This window comes from Thermobia domestica, chromosome 2, assembly GCF_964235325.1.
Source record: "Thermobia domestica chromosome 2, izTheDome1.hap1.1, whole genome shotgun sequence".
Classification (NCBI taxonomy): domain Eukaryota; kingdom Metazoa; phylum Arthropoda; class Insecta; order Zygentoma; family Lepismatidae; genus Thermobia; species Thermobia domestica.
The window spans coordinates 73,193,549-73,215,785 of NC_137455.1; the positions used below are offsets into that span (position 1 = coordinate 73,193,549).

General features: G+C 36.6%; 1 protein-coding gene across 1 annotated transcript in view; it reads right to left on the reverse strand.

Annotated features, from left to right (window-relative positions):
- Ak1 (Adenylate kinase 1) overlaps positions 1 to 22,237 on the reverse strand; it is a 123,371-nt gene that overhangs the window by 75,827 nt on the left and 25,307 nt on the right. Inside the window, exon 4 of the mRNA XM_081741919.1 lies at positions 5,026 to 5,189. Within this exon, the coding sequence (XP_081598045.1) occupies positions 5,026 to 5,189 (164 nt within the window). The remainder of the gene's footprint in view (positions 1 to 5,025; positions 5,190 to 22,237) is intronic.

A 22,237-nucleotide genomic window follows, 5' to 3' on the forward strand; every position in this document is an offset into this window, starting at 1 on the left:
AATGAAGAAGAGAATGGTGGCGGTATTTTTTAGTGTGCGAGGAATTGTCGAGCGAGTTGTCTTAGAAACACAGAATACAATCACAGGGAAGTGGTATACCGCGCATTGTCTGCCTAAGTTCTTACAGCACTCAAAGAATTGCGCCCAAACTCAAGGATGGACATGCCGTTCAAAAGTTTGCTGCTCCAGGCACCGTTCAAAAATTTGTTCAGAATATTTGGCTAGCACGGGACTAAAACTATTAGAGCACCCTCCGTACAGTCCAGATCTCGCTCCCTGTGACTTCGCGCTGTTCCCCCATGTGAAGACTAGGAGGAAAGGAAGGCGTTTTACAAGTGATGACGCTCTATTAAGGGCTTGGGACGATGAATGTGCCCAGATCTCAGCGGAAAGATGGCAGAGTTTCTTCGACAACTGGTTTCGAAGAATGGTGATCTCGCGACACAGAATCTCGACTGGTCTAAATTAGGCGAGATGTAGAGTCGCCTGGGAAGAAATGTCGTCAGGATAAAACCTCTTCACGACGATTTCTTCAATGTAGAATGTTCTATGTACTACTATATGTATATATTTAGTAATAACACATAATTACATTAAAATAAGGACAAGAAAAATTCCAATGTATGCTTTGGAAATCTATATATATAAAAATTAAATGACTATGTTTGTTACATTATACCTCTTGAGCCATCCTACCGATCTCAATGAAATTTTCAACATAGATGAGGTTCGAGCCTAGGATGTCTTTTATAATTTCACTTTGTCGGCAGAACAAAAGGCAGGGGGTGGGATATATATATATATATATATATATATATATATATATATATATATATATATATATATATATATATATATATATATATATATATATATATATATATACAGAGCCGTAGCTAGAGATTTCGGCGCCCCTACTCTCACCACACCAAGCACATCCTTCCTTTTTTCTTTTTTACTTATAAGAAAAGCAGCAGATATTGTTATACTACACTGAATTTTTATTAAGCTGCAGGCGAGATTTTGGCCCACGAGGTTTTGGCGGCGAGGTTTTTGGCCTGGCGAGATTTTGGACGGCGGTTTTGGCCACGCGAGGTTTTCGGCGGCGAGGTTTTGGCCACGCGAGGTTTTGGCCCGGCGAAATTTTGTCCCGCGAGGTTTTGGAGGGCGAGGTTTTGGCCACGCAAGGTTTTGTCTCTCGAGATTTTGGGCGGCGATGTTCCGGCCGCAAGATTTTGTCCGTATCCCATATATATATATATAGTACATCATATCTAGAAAAGTATATAAATGACAAAATACCTGAAATATTGAAAAATATTATTTATAAAGGTAATTAAAATTTACACCTGTACAATTACATTATTCAATCAAAATTTGCATTATTGGTATTAATAAATTCTTTTCTTTCACGGGTGCTGCTACAGTGATTGGTCCTAGTAGGAATCAACCCCACGTAGGTTAGCAAAAGATCTTTCCCCTGAAGTCTAGGATTAGGTTAGGTTGTAGGTGTTATTTGCTAAAAATGTACATACTTAAAGTAGTAATAACTTGAATATATGTGTTGCTCTGTATAGTTTGCTGGTATACGTAACAACCGTTATTTGTCGGCTGCAGTGCAACTCATTTAAATTTAAAATTGTACTCAGTCTCGTATATAACTTACCAAATAATAAAATTCGATAATGCACTGCACACATGGCTTATAAATTACTTTCATATAGCTTGCTGCAATTACCATTTATGAATTACTTCTTTACTTGTAAATAATAGATGTACATACACAGAATTCTTTCTAGCTTATGAGGGTCTCTGCCCCCTTTTTAATTAAAATATTATGCTTTATATAGATAATTCTTGTTTCTATATAAATTATTTAACGGAGACGGTAATAATCTATTCACAAGTATGCAAGAAGAGGATAACATAACGTCCATTTATACAGCCCCCCCACCTTGTCAAAATAGATCGAAAATGGTGTCAATCGTTTGTGCATCGTTTGTGCAGAAATGTGCAACACAAATTTTCGTTTGTGCAACAATGAACAAAGAGCTAGAACCAAAACAAAGTGGGTGGCAGTTTAAACATTAGCTTTCCCACTTTCTCTAAATTGCTAGAAAATGGTGTCAAAAGTTTGGGCATCGTTTGTGCAGAAATGTGCAACACAAATTTTCGTTTGTGCAAAAATGAACAATGAGCTAGAGCGAAAACAAAGTGGAGGGCTGTGTAAACGGTAGCCCCGCACCTTGTCAAAATTGGTCGAAAATGTGTCAATCGATTGTGCATCGTTTGTGCAGGAATGTGCAACACAAAGTTTCGTTTGTGCAACAATGAACGACCTAGAGCGAAAACAAAGTGGGGGCTGTTTAAACAGCAGACCCCAACCTTCTCAAAATTGGTCGAAAATGGTGTCAATCGTTTGTGCAGAAATGTGTAACACAAATTTTCGTTTATGCAATAACGAACAATGAGGTAGAACGAAAACAAAGTGGGTGCTGTCTAAACAGTAACCCCCACCTTGGAAAATTGGTCGAAAATGGTGTCAAACATTTGTACATCGTTTGTGCAGAAATGTGCAACACAAATTTTCGTTTGGGCAACAATGAACAATAAGCTAGAACCAAAACAAAGTAGGTGGTTGTCTAAACGTTCGCATATCCACTTTCTCTAAATTGGTCGGAAATGGTGCCAAAGTTTGGGCATCGTTTGTGCAGAAATGTGCAACACAAATTTTCGTTTACACAAGCCCCCACACTTTGTTTTCGCTGTAGCTCATTTTTCATTGGTGCACAAACGAAAATTTGTGTTGCACATTTCTACACAAACTATTCACAAACGATTGACACCATTTTCGACCAATTTTGACAAGGTGGGAAGCTACCGTTTAGATAGCCCTCCACTTTGTTTTCGCCCTAACTAATTGTTCATTATTGCACAAACGAAAATTTGTGTTGCACATTTCTGCACAAACGATGCCCAAACTTTTGACACCATTTTCTAGCAATTTAGAGAAAGTGGGAAAGCTAATGTTTAGACTGACACCCACTTTGTTTTGGTTCTAGCTCTTTGTTCATTGTTGCACAAACGAAAATTTGTGTTGCACATTTCTGCACAAACGATGCACAAACGATTGACACCATTTTCGACCTATTTTGACAAGGTGGAGGGGGGGCTGTCTAAATGGACGTGATAACATAATGTTAATATAATATGAACAGAACAAAGACAGAACTTCGGATGTAGAAACTACTGAAATTTTGATAATTTTGACAATGTTTACGTAATTTAGATTATTCAGAAGATAAGTAATGAACCCCTAAGTTCAAAACTTAGTTTTGCATACTATTGATCAACATCTTCGTCATCAACATCAAACACAATTTCAAATATAGCTCGGTATTACCTTAATTACAGCCTTTTCAACACAGAATTCATTTAACTTGGCCTTATTATTTTACAGAGCGCTTTGATTCTTAGTTTTTGTAGAGTTGACTACTATCTCTTTTGATTGTTTGTTTACGTTATATGATTTATTCTTCCTATTATTCTTGAAGATAAATTGTGCTGCAAATTACGACTCTTGTCGCCAACTAGTAGTAATGAAATGTTTATGTATTCAGAACTGATAAACACCAAACGAGTATCAAAATGAATAGAAAGAAGAAGAATTGAACAAAATGGCGATAATAAAGAATAACAAAATGGTGAATTACAAGAAATAGCATAAACATAAGATCGACATACCTGTATCTGTAAAGTTCGCCATGCGATACATTACTCATTAACAAAATCGCCTGAGTCATTTTTGAGACTGAGAGAATCTTTCGAAAAAAAAATACACCCTCGAGAGTAAACAAACCCGTATGGCATTTTTCAGGAGAGATTCCATATTGAGTTGTTAATGGGACATTTATTTATGAAACACGAATAAAAGCCGTCGCTGGAGTAACTAATAAGTGTATCTCAGATTTGAGACAAAGCCATGTCTCAACTTACATCTTTCAGTGATGCGTCAAACTTGCTTTCTTCTTGAGACCCACCTTCTTATTAAAACTTGATATTTCGGGAATAAATCCTCTGTCGCCTATAATTCATACAGCGGCCAGTGGATCTCGTAAAATCGTACAAAGTACCGATGTTAACTCCAAATAGCAAATTTTAAGATATCGCTATTGGTTATTCGAATGACAAATTGTCTGGGTTGTTTTTATGAAAATCTCCCGAAAAGAATATACCCACAAGAGTAAACTACCTGTTAATGCAAGTTATTTATATCATATAGGCCTAAGCTTGTTAAAATATAAACAACATTGTTAATACTGTTGTCGATAAATTAGCATGTTTTGCTTTTCACCCTCATTAAACTATCCTTATTTCAGGGAATACAAAGAAAATTCAAAAATCTTCTCTGGAGAATCTTATAAAATCTTTAAAATTTGGGTCGGATACGTTGAGCTCCGAGGCGAGTGTAATATGCGTCAGGACTGACGAACAACGTCCAGAAATAAGATTCAGTTAGAACGGCACTGCATAATATGTTTTATTAGTGTTATTAATTACAAATAATTATAATCGAACGAAAATAAATAACTATTGGGTTTTTTAGATTTTTCTGTGTCTTAATGTTACTAATTCACTCGAAGTATCCACAAGATGTCTCGCTAAAAGGATTTTTAAAATGATATTTTAATTTGAATTTATCGTAAATTCTTTTCCATAACCTAGATATCTGTTGTGTAGTAATTTTGCGTACTTCCTAATTGAGTGCTTACCAAAGATGAGCAAATTTTGTTATTTGAATATTAGAAAATTAATACTGACAGATAGTAATAAAATGTCATGGATATTTAAATATTATATTTTTTTAACTATAAAGAAATTATCCTCATTTTTGGAAACGATTTATCCCATAGATCATCACTTAATATAGCCTTACAACTAAGATCCACGCAAACTTAATAAAAAGGCATAAAATATCATTAAAATGAAGTTATAAAAATAAGAAATTGTGCAATTAATACTTACTAGAGGAACAAGCTCTCCCCTTTCCATTACAGCATTCATCTGTTTCCCTCGAGGGGATCCAGACGCCACTTCATCTCGCAGGAGATCACCGCTGGATAAATGCGTAAATCCATACTTTTCTACCATCTTCTGACACTGGGTGCCCTTCCCAGAGCCAGGTCCACCTAAAATGTATGCAAATAGTTTTATAAGTACTCCAAGTGGAAAAGTACATGAAGATATTCCAGCAGGACGAAAATGTAACCAGGGCGTATGTGAACTATTGTATTTATTTTTCTTCAGCAAAGGAACGAAGAAAAGCAAAGTACAATTCACTGCAACGGATAGCATGATTGAAGAAGATGGCGAAATGTAGGGTTGGATTGTTTTAACTGACTTACTTAGTTCCCACCGATTCACTTAGTTTATCTATTGCGTAATCCTGCTAGAACACGTAGATTGTAATACAATAACCTTCCGATTGTTGTTACCATATGGATGACAGTCAACCAATCAGATTAGGGTAATGTCACTTGAAAGGTGCCATACATGCCTGTAAATTAATGCAACGTCATTTCTTATATTGAAATTAACTTTTCCATAGACAAGTTAATTTCGCAGTCCTTGAAACAGTAATTTATCGAACATCATCATGAATAAAAATTAGAAAAATGAAATATTGGCCAAAATTGAAGACGACCGTAAGAGTATAGAGCTCCATTTTTGACATATCAGCTGAAAGAAAACAGAAATAATTGGGTAATTCTAACCCATCAACTCCTACAAAAAATAGGGAAAGAAATGTTGATGGGAGGATACAATATACAAGTAAAAAGACTGACTATTTTATTTTATTTTGAGTTTAGTATCCTTTTCAGCGGAGAGGCTATATGAGGCGTGGACTTACTGCTTAAAGTGGGATTCGAACCACATGCGCTCCCGCGTGAAATCAAACCTAGGTCTCCTAGGCTAGATGCACATATGCTAACCGCTTAGCTACGAGGGAGCTCAAAAAGATGCAAGAGATTTGAGACTAAATAATATACACGGTATCTGATTCGCATATCAATGACAACAGCATGAAACTAAGTCATCATTTAGTAGCTATATGGAAATGAAAATGAAGGGAGGTGTTTGATTGAGAGTTTTGTGCATGGAAGGAGGCGAGGAACCACATCTGGATCTAGGCTAGAGAAAACAAAGAGCGCTGACAATGTTGAGTGTGGGAATGTGGAAATGGAAAGAAACAAGGGTATGAAATGTGCACATTTTGCAAGAAGAATGGATACGAGAGCCATAATTTCATCTTACTATAAGAACACATATGAACAAAGAGAATAATATGGTAGATCTCCTGATTTTGGAAATGCTATTTTATATAAATGCCTATTCTGGTTGTTTTATCACCTACAAGTAACACTTCCGAAGTGTAACACCCCGATTTTGATAAAATTTGGCAGGTAGATGCTACACATAAAATAATTAAATACGTGTTTTTTATTATCTGCTGAAAAACGGTTTTAGGGAGCAAAAGTCCCCACCCAAAATTTTCAAAGTTGACACCCGAAAGGCAAAAAGAAGTGAACCGAAGTGAATGAAATTGTGCACAGATGTTGTAGACATAAAATGAGGGAATAAGGGTTTCGTATTTTCCTGGAAAAGACGGTTGGGTGGGGCACGGACACCTCCAAACCTTTGATCACGAAACATCAAAAGTGCTAGTAACAGTATGTCAGATGTGTGTAAGTTACATGAAGAATCGCAACGATACTTTGTGTATGAACAATAGGCAAAAAATAAACGAATACGTTTTTTTTTCGGGAGAAAAACTATTTTTGGAGAAAAAAGCCCCCGTCCAAAATTTTGGAATTTGACCCGTAAAGGCAAGAAGAAGTGGACCGAAGTAAATGAAATGTGAACAAATATTGTACAGGTAAGATGAGGAAATACGTGTTTCGTATTTTCCTGAAAAGAAAAAAGAAACTGTTGAGTGGACCGACGTGTTGAGTGGCGGAAGGAGTTGACCGAAGCGAACGAAATTGTAGGCTATGCAGATATTTGATATGTAAAATATGGCCTTTCGTGTTTCACAAGTGTCTACATCCGATTTCTTCAAATTTGGCAGATCAACTACAAGCACAAACAGTATAGCGTATTTAATAGTATATTTAGGAGGCACCTTTACCCTTACAATGTTTTTCCGCATAAAAAAAAAAAAAAAAAAAACACGTGTCGATTTATTTCCAATTTGCTGTTGATGTACCAAATTTGAAACAAAACGGATAGGGACACTTGAAAAACACGAAAGGCCTTTTTTTTCACATAGGGTCTATATAATATCTACACACAATTTCATTTGCTTCGGTCCACTCCTTCCTGCGCTATGACGGTAATATTTATTTATTTATTTTCGGATGGGGCCTAGGCCCCAACAGTGTTTTTCCGCACAAATTAAAACACGTTTTCATTTATTGTTTTGCAAATTGTCCCTATACGAAGTTTCGTTGCAATTCTCCATATTCTTTAGGAACTTCTGATGTATACTTATTTGCACTTTTGATATTTCGTAATCAATGGTTTAGAAGGTCCGTGACTTACTCAACCGTTTTTTCCAGGAAAATACGAAACCCAATTATCTCATTTTACGTCTACAATATCTGTGCACAATGTCATTCAATTCGGTGCACTTCCTGCCTTTCGGGCCTCAACTTTCAAAATTTTGTTGGGGGCTTTTTCCGCAGAAAAAATCCTGTATTCGTTTATTTTTTGCGTATTGTCCATACACAAAGTTTCGTTACAATTCTTCATGTCCTTTACAAACATTTCACATACTATTACTAGCACTTTTGATATTTTTGATCAAATGTTTCCGTGCCCCACCCAACCGTTTTTTCCAGGAAGATAGGAAACACGTATTCCCTCATTTTATGTCTACAATATGTGTGTACAATTTCGTTGACCTCGGTTCACTTGCTTTTGGCTTTCGGGCGTCAACTTTCAAAATTTTGGGTGGGGGCTTTTGCCCCCTAAAACCGCTTTTCCGCAAAAAATAAAAAAAACACGTATTCGTTTATTTCATGTGTAGTATCTACCTGCCAAATTTTCTCAAAATCGGAGTGTTACACTTCGGAAGTGTTACTTGTTAGTATGACTGGACGAAAAAGGATTGACTGATACAAAAAAGTTGAAGATACAACACCAAGTGTAGAAAAAAAAACTTAATGGCCTTGACAAAATTACTATAAAACATATTAGAAAGCTACAAAGAAAAGCAACAATTGAAAGAGAAGCAAATAATAGAGAAATAGAAAGATATTCTTTCTTTGTTTTCTTTTTTTAATCGTAAAATATGTCTGATAAGAGTTGTGTATGTATTAGTCTCAATCTTTGGTGTACAGTCCGCGGCATAAAATTTGTTACAAAAATTCTAAGTCCAAATGAATAACAAACTCTTGCTCAGTTTTCTTATGCATTCCCGCAATACATGTATCAATCGATTAGTTGCTTCTAGTATTTATTCCAACTCCTCCCCGTCCTCCACCTCTCCTTGTCTAAAGCAGTGTGTGTGACGTAGTACACTCTTTCCATTCAGCTGAAAAAGAAACAGGAATCAAGTTTACAACGTTATAGCTTTAAAACAGTCTTTTCCATTCGTTTGTTCTGAAATATTTTTAAGAGCCTAAATTAAAGAAAGTCACACAATCTTCCCGGAGCTTCATAAATATCTGTAGTTTCATTCTTTTCTTTCTTTAAAGAGTGCAAGCTAGTAAGATGCTCCCTAAGAAATCTATGGAAATTGCCAAGAGCTCTAAAATATCTACAGACAGAAACGAGTTTTATTCAATGATTCATTGAATTTCTTTTCAGTAAGTGCAAGCAAATGTTTCAGGGGCGTCATTTGGGCAGGACAGGAGGGTGTAATTCCCCCTCTCTTGAGCTTCATAAATACGTATTTTTTGATCAAATGTATAGTAATACACTAATAAAAAGTGAAAATCTTATTTCGCCGGAGAATCTCTTCCTCCCCCCCCCCTCCGAATAAAGTCTAAAAGACACTGGTTTTAGCAACAAACCTATTGAGTTACGATAGCACATTGCTAAAGAGCTTACATTTGGTTTCAAGAGTCGAAGGTTTGATCTCAAGCCATATGACTTCCTGGGTGACATTGAGAGAGAGAGAGAGCGGGGGGGGGGGGATTCAAGTATGGAGACAGAGAGGGATGATTTGTATACACAGATTTAGAATTGGGGAAAAATGATCGGACAGCATTCGTATTATGACGAAAATTCTGATTTTGTGAAAGATAAGAAGGGAAGTTTTCGAACTGCGAGGATCACATTAGGCAGTTGTCGAATTAATGTGGAGAACTCTTTTTAGAGCATCAGATGATTACCAAAGGAGAGAAAGATCTTCAGAACTGAGGAATTAAGATTTTAAAAAATCTGGTTTCGGCGACGGGTTTCGAACCACGAACCTTGTGGTCATAGAGCCATGACTTTATCCATTCTGCTACGGAGGATTCTATTACTCGTTCACATACGTTTCCCTTAGCTGCGTTGAAAGCTACCTTAAGGGGATATTCCAAAAGTTGACTCGGTAGATGCGCCGTTCAGTTAGGACGTAAACCTCTTGTAACTTAGTTACAATGTGCAAAATGAACTTTCTCTTCTTCAGGACACTTTTTAAAGCTTTAAAATTTGTTACTATTGTTTTAATTAAGTTACATTTGATAGAACCATTTGATAAAGTAGTGCCAAGCCCTGTGCGTCATTGTCTGTTAGGTGAATAGTTAATGTAAGTTGCTTTTACGTGGATGGTCCGAGCTTCCAATCAAGACCGAGCTTCTTATTGATTATTTTATTTGAGCTACGTTCATACTGTATATTCCACAAGTTCAAGTTTGAAGTAATGTAGTCACAGCTAGTTTAATTCGAAATAATTTTCCAATATTATATTTGTTACTAAATTTACATGGCACTCCTCACTTGTTTGTAGCCCTGCATAAATGCAAAATTGTTTTAAAAGTATATTTTACTTTCAAGTTTTATTGTTTTTTTAATTGTCCTTCAAATTTATTTTATAATTATTTTCTATTTCTTAATTATAACATATTTTCTATTTATATTGTATTCTATGTTGCACGTTTATTATTTATATTTTATGTCTTACCTTTGAAGAGGAGCTTTTGACAATTCAGAGCAGCAGGGACATACACAGGATGCAGGCCTTGGCAATCCAGAGCTTTTGTCCCCACGAAATCACTACTTTTTTTTGTATATATATCTAATTTTATAGACGATGATAGCAGGGGCGGATCCAGGGGAGTGTGTTTGGGGTGAACGCATCCCCCAGAATAGGGAACTTTTATACTTTTTATTTTAAAAATAAAACATATCCTAAGTATTTTTCATCTTTGTATTATAAACGTAAATTAAAACCTAAAGTAGATAGGCCTTACTTTCTTAAGAAAGTTAATTCTGCACAAGAGCTACTTCTCCTTTTCTAAATTTGTTTTTTTCTTTTCTTTTCTTTCTTTCTTTCTTTCTTCTTCTTTTTTTTGCAATCCGCTCTTAACTTGATTTGACTTCGAACGACCGCCCCTCCCAAACAATCATCCTGGATCCGCCCCTGGATGATAGACATTTTAGTAAAATATGCTCTCAATCGCTAAAATAAATTCCTGTCAAGCTTTCGATCGCTGAAATAAATTTCTGTCTACGGCCTTGCAAAACAGTGCCGATTTTAGGGAGTGATCAGTTAGTAATGCCTCCCTGAAGAAACGACACTTCCCCAGAAGTCATATCTCCGATAATTCAGAATGTGATTTGTGCATTATCACTTTTCACTCTCAGTGTCTTGAAACGCACCGAAAAGGAACTGTTCTGAAGTATTTACTGGTTCTCCCTATGACCCCATTTCAATATGGCCAACCTTGGACATATACACATCTGAAATATCACCTTTTATGTCAGTGATCCCGAAAACTATCCATTCGACACAAATATAGGATATTTTCGATTCTTTATTCCTGTCACCCTCCCATTGTCAACTCGAAGCCAACCAAGGCTTATTTTGCACTTACGCAGCATCCACAGTGTCACTTTTCATCTTTGCACATGAATTCGACACTAATTTCGTTCGTATTTGACTACTTTTACATGTCACCTTCACATCTTGGTAGGGATTTTTTCAGTATCTCGCCCCCACAACTATGGAGAAATTTCAACCAACTAAGTATAATTATAAATTATCATCTGAAACACAACAGTACGGGTGATCTTTTTTGCAGAGGAATTCGTTAACTACTGTTTCAATATCAATGTATTGGCGTTTTTTGCTCTGCATGCTGGAGATTGCCAGAGCTAAACTTCATTCTGTACTATTGTGCTATGAATATAGTGGTTTAATTCCCTGAATACTCGCTTAGATGATGCTCTCGTCACAGGCAAAGTGAGATACAGTTATAAAAGAAAAACGAAACGAAATATTTAAGTTTTACGTCCCACGTTATCCCGACTACGCTAATGGAGACAGTGATGTTGAGAAACGAATGAAATCCTTTAATGAAGAAAGTGGGAGGAAACTGGAGAAACCCGAGAAAACTCATGCACACGGTGTTTGTCCATAATAAAGTTCATTCGGCGTGAGCTGGGATCGAACCAAGGACCCCATGCATCATAGATAAAGCTATAAAAGAATAGGCGTCTAAACAAATACGGAACACTACTATCAATGAGAGTTATATAAGATTAGATTTTTATTTATTTCATTCTAAGTTAAAATTTCAATCAATCTTGTTCTTCATTACTGTTCGAAAATTTAAAGTTGTTGCTGCAAGGACGTGATAAATCTTTTCAGTAGACTTCGCAGTCCCCTCCCCAGGATATTTTCGATTCTTTATTCCTGTTACCCTCCCATTGTCAACTCGAAGCCAACCAAGGCTTATTTTGCACTTACGCAGCATCCACAGTGTCACTTTTCATCTTTGCACATGAATTCGACACTAATTTCGTTCGTATTTGACTACTTTTACATGTCACCTTCACCTCTTGGTAGGGATTTTTTCAGTATCTCGCCCCCACAACTATGGAGAAATTTCAACCAACTAAGTATAATTATAAATTATCATCTGAAACACAACAGTACGGGTGATCTTTTTTGCAGAGGAATTCGTTAACTACTGTTTCAATATCAATGTATCGGCGTTTTTTGCTGTCCATGCTGAAGATTGCCAAAGGGCTAAACTTCATCTGCACTATTGTGCAATGAATATAGGTTTTAGTGGTTTAATTTACTGAATACTCGCTTAGATGTTGCTCTCGTCACATAAAAAGTGATATACAGTTATAAAAGAAAAATGAAATGAAATATCTAATTTTTACATCCCACGATTATGCCAACTATGCTAATGGAGAGAGTAATGGTGAGAAATAAATGAAATTAAGTTGTTGCTGCAAGGACGTGATAAATCTTTCAGTAGACTTCGCAGTCCCCTCCCCAGCTTCTTTTTCATGTAAGGCTAAAGTAGTCTCATTTTAGACATCGAGGAAAAATAGTGGAATTACGAATTTTCAATGGGCCCCGTTTTACTCTGGGCTCCCTCAACGCACTGCCGTTAGTTACGTCACTGTTCAGGATGCATGATGCAGCTTCTGCTTTTAGGAATACTTTCTAAGGCAGTACGAGTTTTTTTTTAACTGCTGTGTGAATTAAGTTGTATTTGCTAGTAGTGTCGGTTAAAGGAAACTAAAGATCCTACACTCAAACACAAAGAATCTCTTTCGAAACTCTAATGGAAAACGAAACGAATCGTTCTAAACATGTTACGCTTTTGAAGAGAAAAAGAGCAAAGCAGTAGTTGCACATACGCTTAATGGTGTTTCTTGGATACAAATTTATAACTTACAAAAGTCATGTTCACGTCATGGTTTGATAGATGAAGGGTTAGTAAAAGGAATTCTTACGCTGGTGGTCGTGGGTTCGAATCTCTGCTCTTCTTGTTACTTTTTTCTCTTACACTTAGTTTGTGCATTCCAAACCTCGAAGTTTAGTTTGGGTTATTTATGAAAGCAGGTAGAGAATTAATTGTAGTCGAAATTAGTTTCAAATATGAGATTATAATTACATATTTTGTCTTTAACTTATTACGTATCAATTTTTATATCAATTTTTCCAGTCTTTATTTAATTCATCTTCCGGTGTAATACAATGAACATTTGCAGAGCGACGTCAGTCGGACGAAAGTACTATATTCCATTGTTACTCTAATATACCTAGGTATTTGTTCATATATTTATAAATTGTTTACTAAGTAAAAACTTATGGCGGTCCACATTATGTGTCATATAATAGACCGTACGAAGGCGGACATAGCAGAAGGCGTATTGCAAATATCCCTGGTGATAAAAAGTAGGGGTCTTCTTCACTAGATTCGAACCACTGTTACAGGCGGTTTTGGTTTACATAGCAAGCATAATACCACTCGGCCACCAAGTCTCGCACGTTAGTCTCTTTATTAATGCAGAACATACTGAGACACTTACATTCACTGGTGTCGCGTAATGTATTTCATAACATTTTGTTAATAAGTGGGTCGAATTAGGTAGCCCTCGAGAGGGCTGATGGTGTTGTTGCCGAGCATTTATTAATAGTGTGTATAGTCCCTTTGGGACTCGATTACAGCTGCCATACACCGTGGCATTGAATCCACCAGGCGAGAGATATAGCGTTGGATGCAACAGATCGACCACGCATCTTCAACACGCTCCCAAAGATCATTAGATGTTCGTGGAGGATTGTTCGACCAGGTTTCCCGCAATGTTCTTGCAACAGAGGCCCACATATTTTCAATAGGGTTCAGATCTGCTTCATGAGGAACCCAGTCAATTATTTCGACATCAGGTTGCCTCTGCAACCATGTCTGAACCACATTTGAATTATGTATCGAGCTATTGTCCTGTTGCAAATATAATATGCCGTCACCTACATGAGCTTTTATTTCCGGAAGCGTTTTATCCAGATGTTCCACATACTTGTGGGCGTTTAGGCGACTAGGAGTCCTGTAGATTCCTCCGAAATTTGCAGCCTTGCATATCCATGCCCAACAGTAGACAGTTACATGTCCCATTCGACCAGAACGGGAAACGTATTCAGAGGCATACCTTTTTCCAGGGGGGGCGGTAAACACGCTTCGGCCCGAAGTGTGCACTGGAAAATATTTTTTCGTCTGTGAAAACGACCTCGTCCCACACACGTGCAATATTTAACTGTGCAAACGCCAGACCGTCAACCATGTGGTCTTCTGTTAGTCGCTCCTTAACAGCTGCCCTGTATGATCTCAAACCAAAGGATTTGAGTCTACGACGGACAGTCGTAACATTGCCTGGGAAATTGGTTTCCTCTCGTAACTGTCGGGCAGACATGAAAGGGTGCTCACGGCATTGGGCAATTAAACTCTGGTCTTCTTCGGCAGAGGAAACTCTTTGTCGCCCACTTCCTCTTTTACGTCTTACATCTCCTGTTTCCTCATATCTCCTCCACCACCTCCGTGCTGTAGCACGGTTAACGCCATATCTCGCGCCTGCCTCGCTATAGTTCATGCTCGCATGCTCAATTAAAGCAATCACGCTGCTTTTAACAGAAGCTTCGTAGTGAGCCATTTTCACACCAGAAGCAAAATGATAGCTTTGCTTAGGTGTTTGAACGGAACGTGCTTCATGTGACGTCACGTAACAAGACGGAGTTTCCTCTCATTGCTATAGACGATATCGTACGCCCTCTGCTGGATGTTTCGTGACGGAAAAATTGCTTTTAAGCAGTTCATGACGACCGCTTTGAAATCAAATGTAAAGTACGAGAATTAAATTTGTCATATCTGTAGTTTGGTGTAGAGACAAAACAAAATTGGAAACCAAAGGTTTAAGAACAACTCAGATTATTAATATAAAACAAGTCAAAGATTATTAACTTGTGTTATCATACAAGAAATGCGAGAATTTTGAAACAAAGAAAAATAACTTAAAAATTTGCAACTGAAGACAAAAAAAAAAAACTAACTTAAACACACTAAAGGGTATGAGTAGGGGGATTAAAGGGGACGTCAGCAGTGAAGCTATATGTCCCCGTCTCGATTAACGCGAGGGATGGATTTTACCATTTCACTTTGACGGAATAACGTAGAGGATGGAGAGGAGGGGGAAGATACATAACAGCTATAAATATAAAAATAAAAGTGACAATGTTCGGTGGTGAATAACTCTTGAACTACCGGATCGTTCTCAATCACATTTTGAACATAGATGAAATTCGAACCTGGGAAGCTTTTTGTTATTTCATTTTGATATTAGAACTTGGGGAAGAGGAGGGGAGGGTAAATATATGAAAATGAATAAAACATAATAACTCTTGAACAATCCGACTGATCCCAATCAATCAAACATTCAATATAGATAAGGTTCGGACCTGGGATGTTTTCATTTTTTGCCTTGACGGCACAATGTAGGGGAGGGGAAGGGGGGACTATGTAAAAAAATAAAAATAAAAATGCTGTCTTGGTGACTTCATCACGCTTAAGCCACTGAACTGATCTTAATCAAATTATCAACATAGATGAGGTTTGGACCTGGGGTGGTTTTTATCATATTCCTTTGATGGTAGAACGTAGGGTAGGAGGAGGGGAGGGGAGATATCTATAAAAATGAATAAAAGTTAACAACTCTTGAACAACCTGACCGATCTCGATCTAATTTTCAACATAGATGACGTTCGGGCCTAGAAACTTGTGTTTTAATATTTTCACTTTGACGGTAGAACATAGGAGAGGATAAGAGAAGGGGAGATTAATATATAAAAATAAATAGAACAACTCTTGAACCATACAACAGATTTCGATCAAATTTTCAACGTACATGACATTCGGGCCTGGGATAATTTTTGTCATACCGTGCTCCCAACATGGAGAGGGAAGAGGGATACATAAAATCATCGAAAATGACCAATATCAAAGAGTGCTTTAGTAATAGTAAAACCATAACATATTATTATTTTTCTTTAATTTAGCCCAGCGAAATCGGGGTGCGACTTAGATTCGAGGACGTCTTAAGTTTGAGTAGTTATCGAGAAATAATTCAAGATATTAACGTGTTATTGAATTACTTTGCTAATAATAATAATAATAATAATAATAATAATAATAATAATAATAATAATAATAATAATAATAATAATAATAACTATTATTATTATTATTATTATTATTATTATTATTATTATTATTATTATTATTATTATTATTATTGAAGATTTGATCATTCAAATATTGAAAGATCAAAATATTCAAATACCTTGTGACAATTAAACGTGTGTCATCGCCGACTAATGATCATCAAAACTTCTAAATTTAAACAAAATATTCACACATGGTTCCGACTTGAGAACCTCCAGATTATTAGCTAGCGCCTTGAGCACAGATCCACGCTCTATATGCGCTAAATGGTATGTTTTAGTATGTTTAAATTAGATTCCCTTGCATCCAATTACAAAATTCTACGTTAGTATTTTTGGTTCTTTCAAAATTTCTTTCGATTTTTTTAAATCATATAAGTCAATAATCTTTGGCATAGTTTATATTAATAACGTGGTTGTTCTTAAACCTTTCGTTCGCTATTTCGTTTCTTCTCCACACCAAAGTACAGATATGATACGTTTAATTCTCATACTTGTCATTTGGTTTAAAAGCAGTCACCATTATCTGGTAAAGCAATTTTGTTCGCCACGATTCATGAGTTTTGTAACAAAACACGTCAAGAAATGAGTTAAATGAAGGCTGCAAGAGTTTATATCAAAGTTGAGTATTGTGAGCTAGTGACAAGCATGTAATAACGTCTCGTATTTGAAAATAATGTTAGCTACTTTTAATTCACTAACTGGTATTCAAGCTTAAAGAATTGGAATGAACAAACTCAGTGTAGCTTAAAGAAAAAAATGTAAGAAGAACGGACGAGATTCGAGCCCTGGACCACCAGTACAAAAATTCTGTTCATTAACCCCTCACCTAACAAGCCATTAACTTCTATAAGTTTTAAATTTGCAAGCAAATGATACCATTATACGTTTGTGCAATCAATGTTTTGTTTCCTTTAACCGACAGTTCTAGCAAATACAACTCAATTGAAACAGCTGTAAAAAAAAACTAGTACTGTCTTATAAAGTTTTCCTAAAATCGAGAAATTCCATCGTGCACCCTGAACAGTGATGGGAGTGCGTTGAGCGAGGCCAACAGCAAAATGGGGTCCATTGAAGATCCGTAACTCCACTTTGAAGGGTTTTAATTAATTTCACACTTTTTCCTCAATGTCTAAAATGTAACTACTTAGCCTTAGATGAAAAGGAAGTTGTGAAGGAGCTATAGACTGTGAAGTCTACCGAAAAGATTTATCACGTCCTTGCAGCAACTATTTCCAGCAAGAGAAAAATGAAATGAAATCTTTGAGTTTTACGTCCCACGGTTATGCCGGTTAGGCTAAAGGAGACGATGATGATGAGAGATAAGTAAAATGATGGAATGAAGAAAGTGGGAGGAAACGGGAGAATACCGAGAAAACCCACGAGCACGGTGTTTGCCCACCACAAGCTTCACTTGGCGGGGGCTGGGATCGAACCCGGGACCCCAAGCACCAGAGGTGAACGCTCTACCACTGAGCCACCGCGCCCCCTTTCCAGCAAAAGGGAATAAGTACAACAGACCTAAGTTTTCAGAAACGCTAAAAAACCTTCCCGAGGCGTATTTGTATTTGTTTCAACAAGTGTATAACTGATTAATTGTAGCAAAAGAACTGACAAACTCTAAGACAAGAAGAAGAATATTGTATTATAGTACTGCAATTGGTGAGAAAAGCTTAAAAGTGGAATAAATATTTTTATGTACTTATTCCCTTTTTCCAATCAGTGGTTCAATTATGATCCTATATTTTTGAGGTGTTAAAAATAATAATAATAATAAGAAAACTTATTAACTGGTAGGTTACGCTGGACTCTTAATTGTGTATATGGAATAATGGAACGTGGGGTTATACAGAGGATTTTGGATTTCTGTTGGCGATCAATTAATCTTTACCCTAGTAGGGAATACTGGTTGGTCCGGATTTCGAACAGTAATGAAGATCAAGATTGATTGAAATTTCAACTTAGAACGAAATAAATAAAAATCTAATTTTATACAACTCTCATTGATAGTAGTGTTCCGTATTTGTTTAGACGCCTATTCTTTTATAACTTTACCTATGGTGCATGGAGTTGTTGGTTAGATCCCAGCTCGCGCTGAATGAACTTTATTATGGACAAACACCGTGTGCATGAGTTTTCTCGGGTTTCTCCAGTTTCCTCCCACTTTCTTCATTAAAGGATTTCATTCGTTTCTCAACATCACTGTCTCCATTAGCGTAGTCGGGATAACGTGGGACGTAAAACTTAAATATTTCGTTTCGTTTTTCTTTTATAACTGTATCTCACTTTGCCTGTGACGAGAGCATCATCTAAGCGAGTATTCAGTGAATTAAACCACTATATTCATAGCACAATAGTACAGAATGAAGTTTAGCTATTTGGCAATCTCCAGCATGCAGAGCAAAAAACGCCAATACATTGATATTGAAACAGTAGTTAACGAATTCCTCTGCAAAAAAGATCACCCGTACTGTTGTGTTTCAGATGATAATTTATAATTATACTTAGTTGGTTGAAATTTCTCCATAGTTGTGGGGGCGAGATACTGAAAAAATCCCTACCAAGATGTGAAGGTGACATGTAAAAGTAGTCAAATACGAACGAAATTAGTGTCGAATTCATGTGCAAAGATGAAAAGTGACACTGTGGATGCTGCGTAAGTGCAAAATAAGCCTTGGTTGGCTTCGAGTTGACAATGGGAGGGTGACAGGAATAAAGAATCGAAAATATCCTATATTTGTGTCGAATGGATGGTTTTCGGGATCACTGACATAAAGGTGATATTTCAGATGTGTATATTTCCAAGGTTGGCCATATTGAAATGGGGTCATAGGGAGAACCAGTAAATACTTCAGAACAGTTCCTTTTCGGTGCGTTTCAAGACACTGAGAGTGAAAAGTGATAATGCACAAATCACATTCTGAATTATCGGAGATATGACTTCTGGGGAAGTGTCGTTTCTCCAGGGAGGCATTACTAACTGATCACTCCCTAAAATCGTCACTGTTTTGCAAGGCCGTAGACAGAAATTTATTTCAGCGATCGAAAGCTTGACAGGAATTTATTTTAGCGATTGAGAGCATATTTTACTAAAATGTCTATCATCCAGGGGCGGATCCAGGATGATTGTTTGGGAGGGGCGGTCGTTCGAAGTCAAATCAAGTTAAGAGCGGATTGCAAAAAAAGAAGAAGAAAGAAAGAAAGAAAGAAAGAAAAGAAAAGAAAAAAACAAATTTAGAAAAGGAGAAGTAGCTCTTCTGCAGAATTAACTTTCTTAAGAAAGTAAGGCCTATCTACTTTAGGTTTTAATTTACGTTTATAATACAAAGATGAAAAATACTTAGGATATGTTTTATTTTTAAAATAAAAAGTTTAAAAAGTTCCCTATTCTGGGGGATGTGATCGCCCGAACACACTCCCCTGAATCCGCCCCTGCTATCATCATCACTAAAATTAGATATAATTTACAAAAAAAAGTAGTGATTTCGTGGGGGCAAAAGCTCTTGATTGCAAAGGCCTGCATCCTGTGTATGTCCCTGCTGCTCTGAATTGTCAAAAGCTCCTCTTCAAAGGTAAGATATAAAATATAAATAATAAACGTGTAACATAGAATACAATATAAATAGAAAATATGTTATAATTAAGAAATAGAAAATAATTATAAAATAAATTTGAAGGACAATTAAAAAAACAATAAAACTTGAAAGTAAAATATACTTTTAAAACAATTTTGCATTTATGCAGGGCTACAAACAGTGAGGAGTGCCATGTAAATTTAGTAACAAATATAATATTGGAAAATTATTTCGAATTAAACTAGCTGTGACTACATTACTTCGAAATTGAACTTGTGGAATATACAGTATGAGCGTAGCTCAAATAAAATAATCAATAACAATGGTCTTGATTGGAAGCTCGGACCATCCACGTAAAAGTAACTTACATTAACCATTCACCTAACAGACAATGACGCACAGGGCTTGGCACTACTTTATCAAATGGTTCTATCAAATGTAACTTAATTAAAACAATAGTAACAAATTTTAAAGCTTTAAAAAGTGTCCTGAAGAAGAGAAAGTTCATTTTGCACATTGTAACTAAGTTACAAGAGGTTTACGTCCTATCTGGACGGCGCATCCACCGAGTCAACTTTTGGAATATCCCCTTAAGGTAGCTTTCAGCGCAGCTAAGGGAAACGTATGTGAACCAGTAATAGAATTCTCCGTAGCAGAATGGATAAAGTCATGGTTCGATAACCACAAGGTTCGTGGTTCGAAACCCGTCGCCATTGATTAATCTCCGAATCAAGAATTTTTAAAATCTTAATTACTCAGTTGTGAAGATCTTTCTCTCCTTTCGTAATCATCTGATGCTCTAAAAAGAGTTCTCCACATTAATTCGACAACTGCTTAATGTGATCCTCGCAGTTCGAAAACTTCCCTTCTTATCTTTCACAAAATCAGAATTTTCGTCATAATACGAATGCTGTCCGATCATTTTTTTCCCCAATTCTAAACCTGTGTATACAAATCAGCCCTCTCTGTCTCTATACTTGAATCCCCCCCCTCTCTCTATCAACTAGGAAGTCATATGGCTTGAGATCAAACCTTCGACTCTTGAAACCAAATGTAAGCTCTTTAGCAATGTGCTATCGTAGCTCTATAGGTTTGTTGTTAAAACCAGTGTCTTTTAGACTTTATTCGGGGGGGGGGGGAAGAGATTCTCCGGCGACATAAGATTTTCACTTTTTATTAGTGTATTACTATACATTTGATCAAAAAATACGTATTTATGAAGCTCAAGAGAGGGGGAATTACACCCTCCTGTCCTGCCCAAATGACGCCCCTGAAACATTTGCTTGCACTTACTGAAAAGAAATTCAATGAATCATTGAATAAAACTCGTTTCTGTCTGTAGATATTTTAGAGCTCTTGGCAATTTCCATAGATTTCTTAGGGAGCATTTTACTAGCTTGCACTCTTTAAAGAAAGAAAAGAATGAAACTACAGATATTTATGAAGCTCCGGGAAGATTGTGTGACTTTCCTTTAATTTAGGCTCTTAAAAATATTTCAGAACAAACGAATGGAAAGGACTGTTTTAAAGCTATAACGTTGTAAACTTGATTCCTGTTTCTTTTTCAGCTGAATGGAAAGAGTGTACTACGTCACACACACTGCTTTAGATAAGGAGAGGTGGAGAACGGGGAGAAGTTGGAATAAATACTAGAAGCAACTAATCGATTGATACATGTATTGCGGGAATGCATAAGAAAACTGGGCAAGAGTTTGTTATTCATTTGGACTTAGAATTTTTGTAACAAATTTTATGCCGCGGACTGTACCATTTCTAAAATGCTGTTTCCTCAGATGCAATGAACAAAAAATATATGCCACCAGAAGAGAGCCACGCGAGAGAATAAAAGAGGCTTAAGATGCCTCATCACGGTGAAATTAAAATACCGTTAATTGTATGGTAATTATGTGATATCTTCAAATAGATCAAATATAATCGAAATGTTTAACAAGAGCGCCCTTGACAATGTTATTTTACATGAGATACCGTTATCACGACTCACTTATCTACTTTTGATTTCCAACTGTTTAGAAAATCGGCATTTATTTTCGCGTTTATAAATGACTGCAAACGAAAAGCTACTAGGTGACTCGTGATAACGGTATCTCATGCAAAATAATATTGTCTAGGGCGCTCTTGGTCCACATTTCGATTATCTTTTATCTATTTGATAAGATATCACTTAATGGCTGTAAAATTAGAGGTATTTTAATTTTGCAGTGATTAGGCCTCAAGCTATTCATTGAACGTCGCTCATCTCCCACACCAACGGACAGAGCTTACCATTCAATCATTGTATAGTAGCGAGCGAAAAACATATCCAGTGGAATCGAAGCGCCCGCCAAGTGTGAGCTATAGGATGTGATTCAATTTCTCGGGGCTGAAGGGCATAATACAGTCGCATTTCATCTTCGAATGAGTAAGGAGTACTACA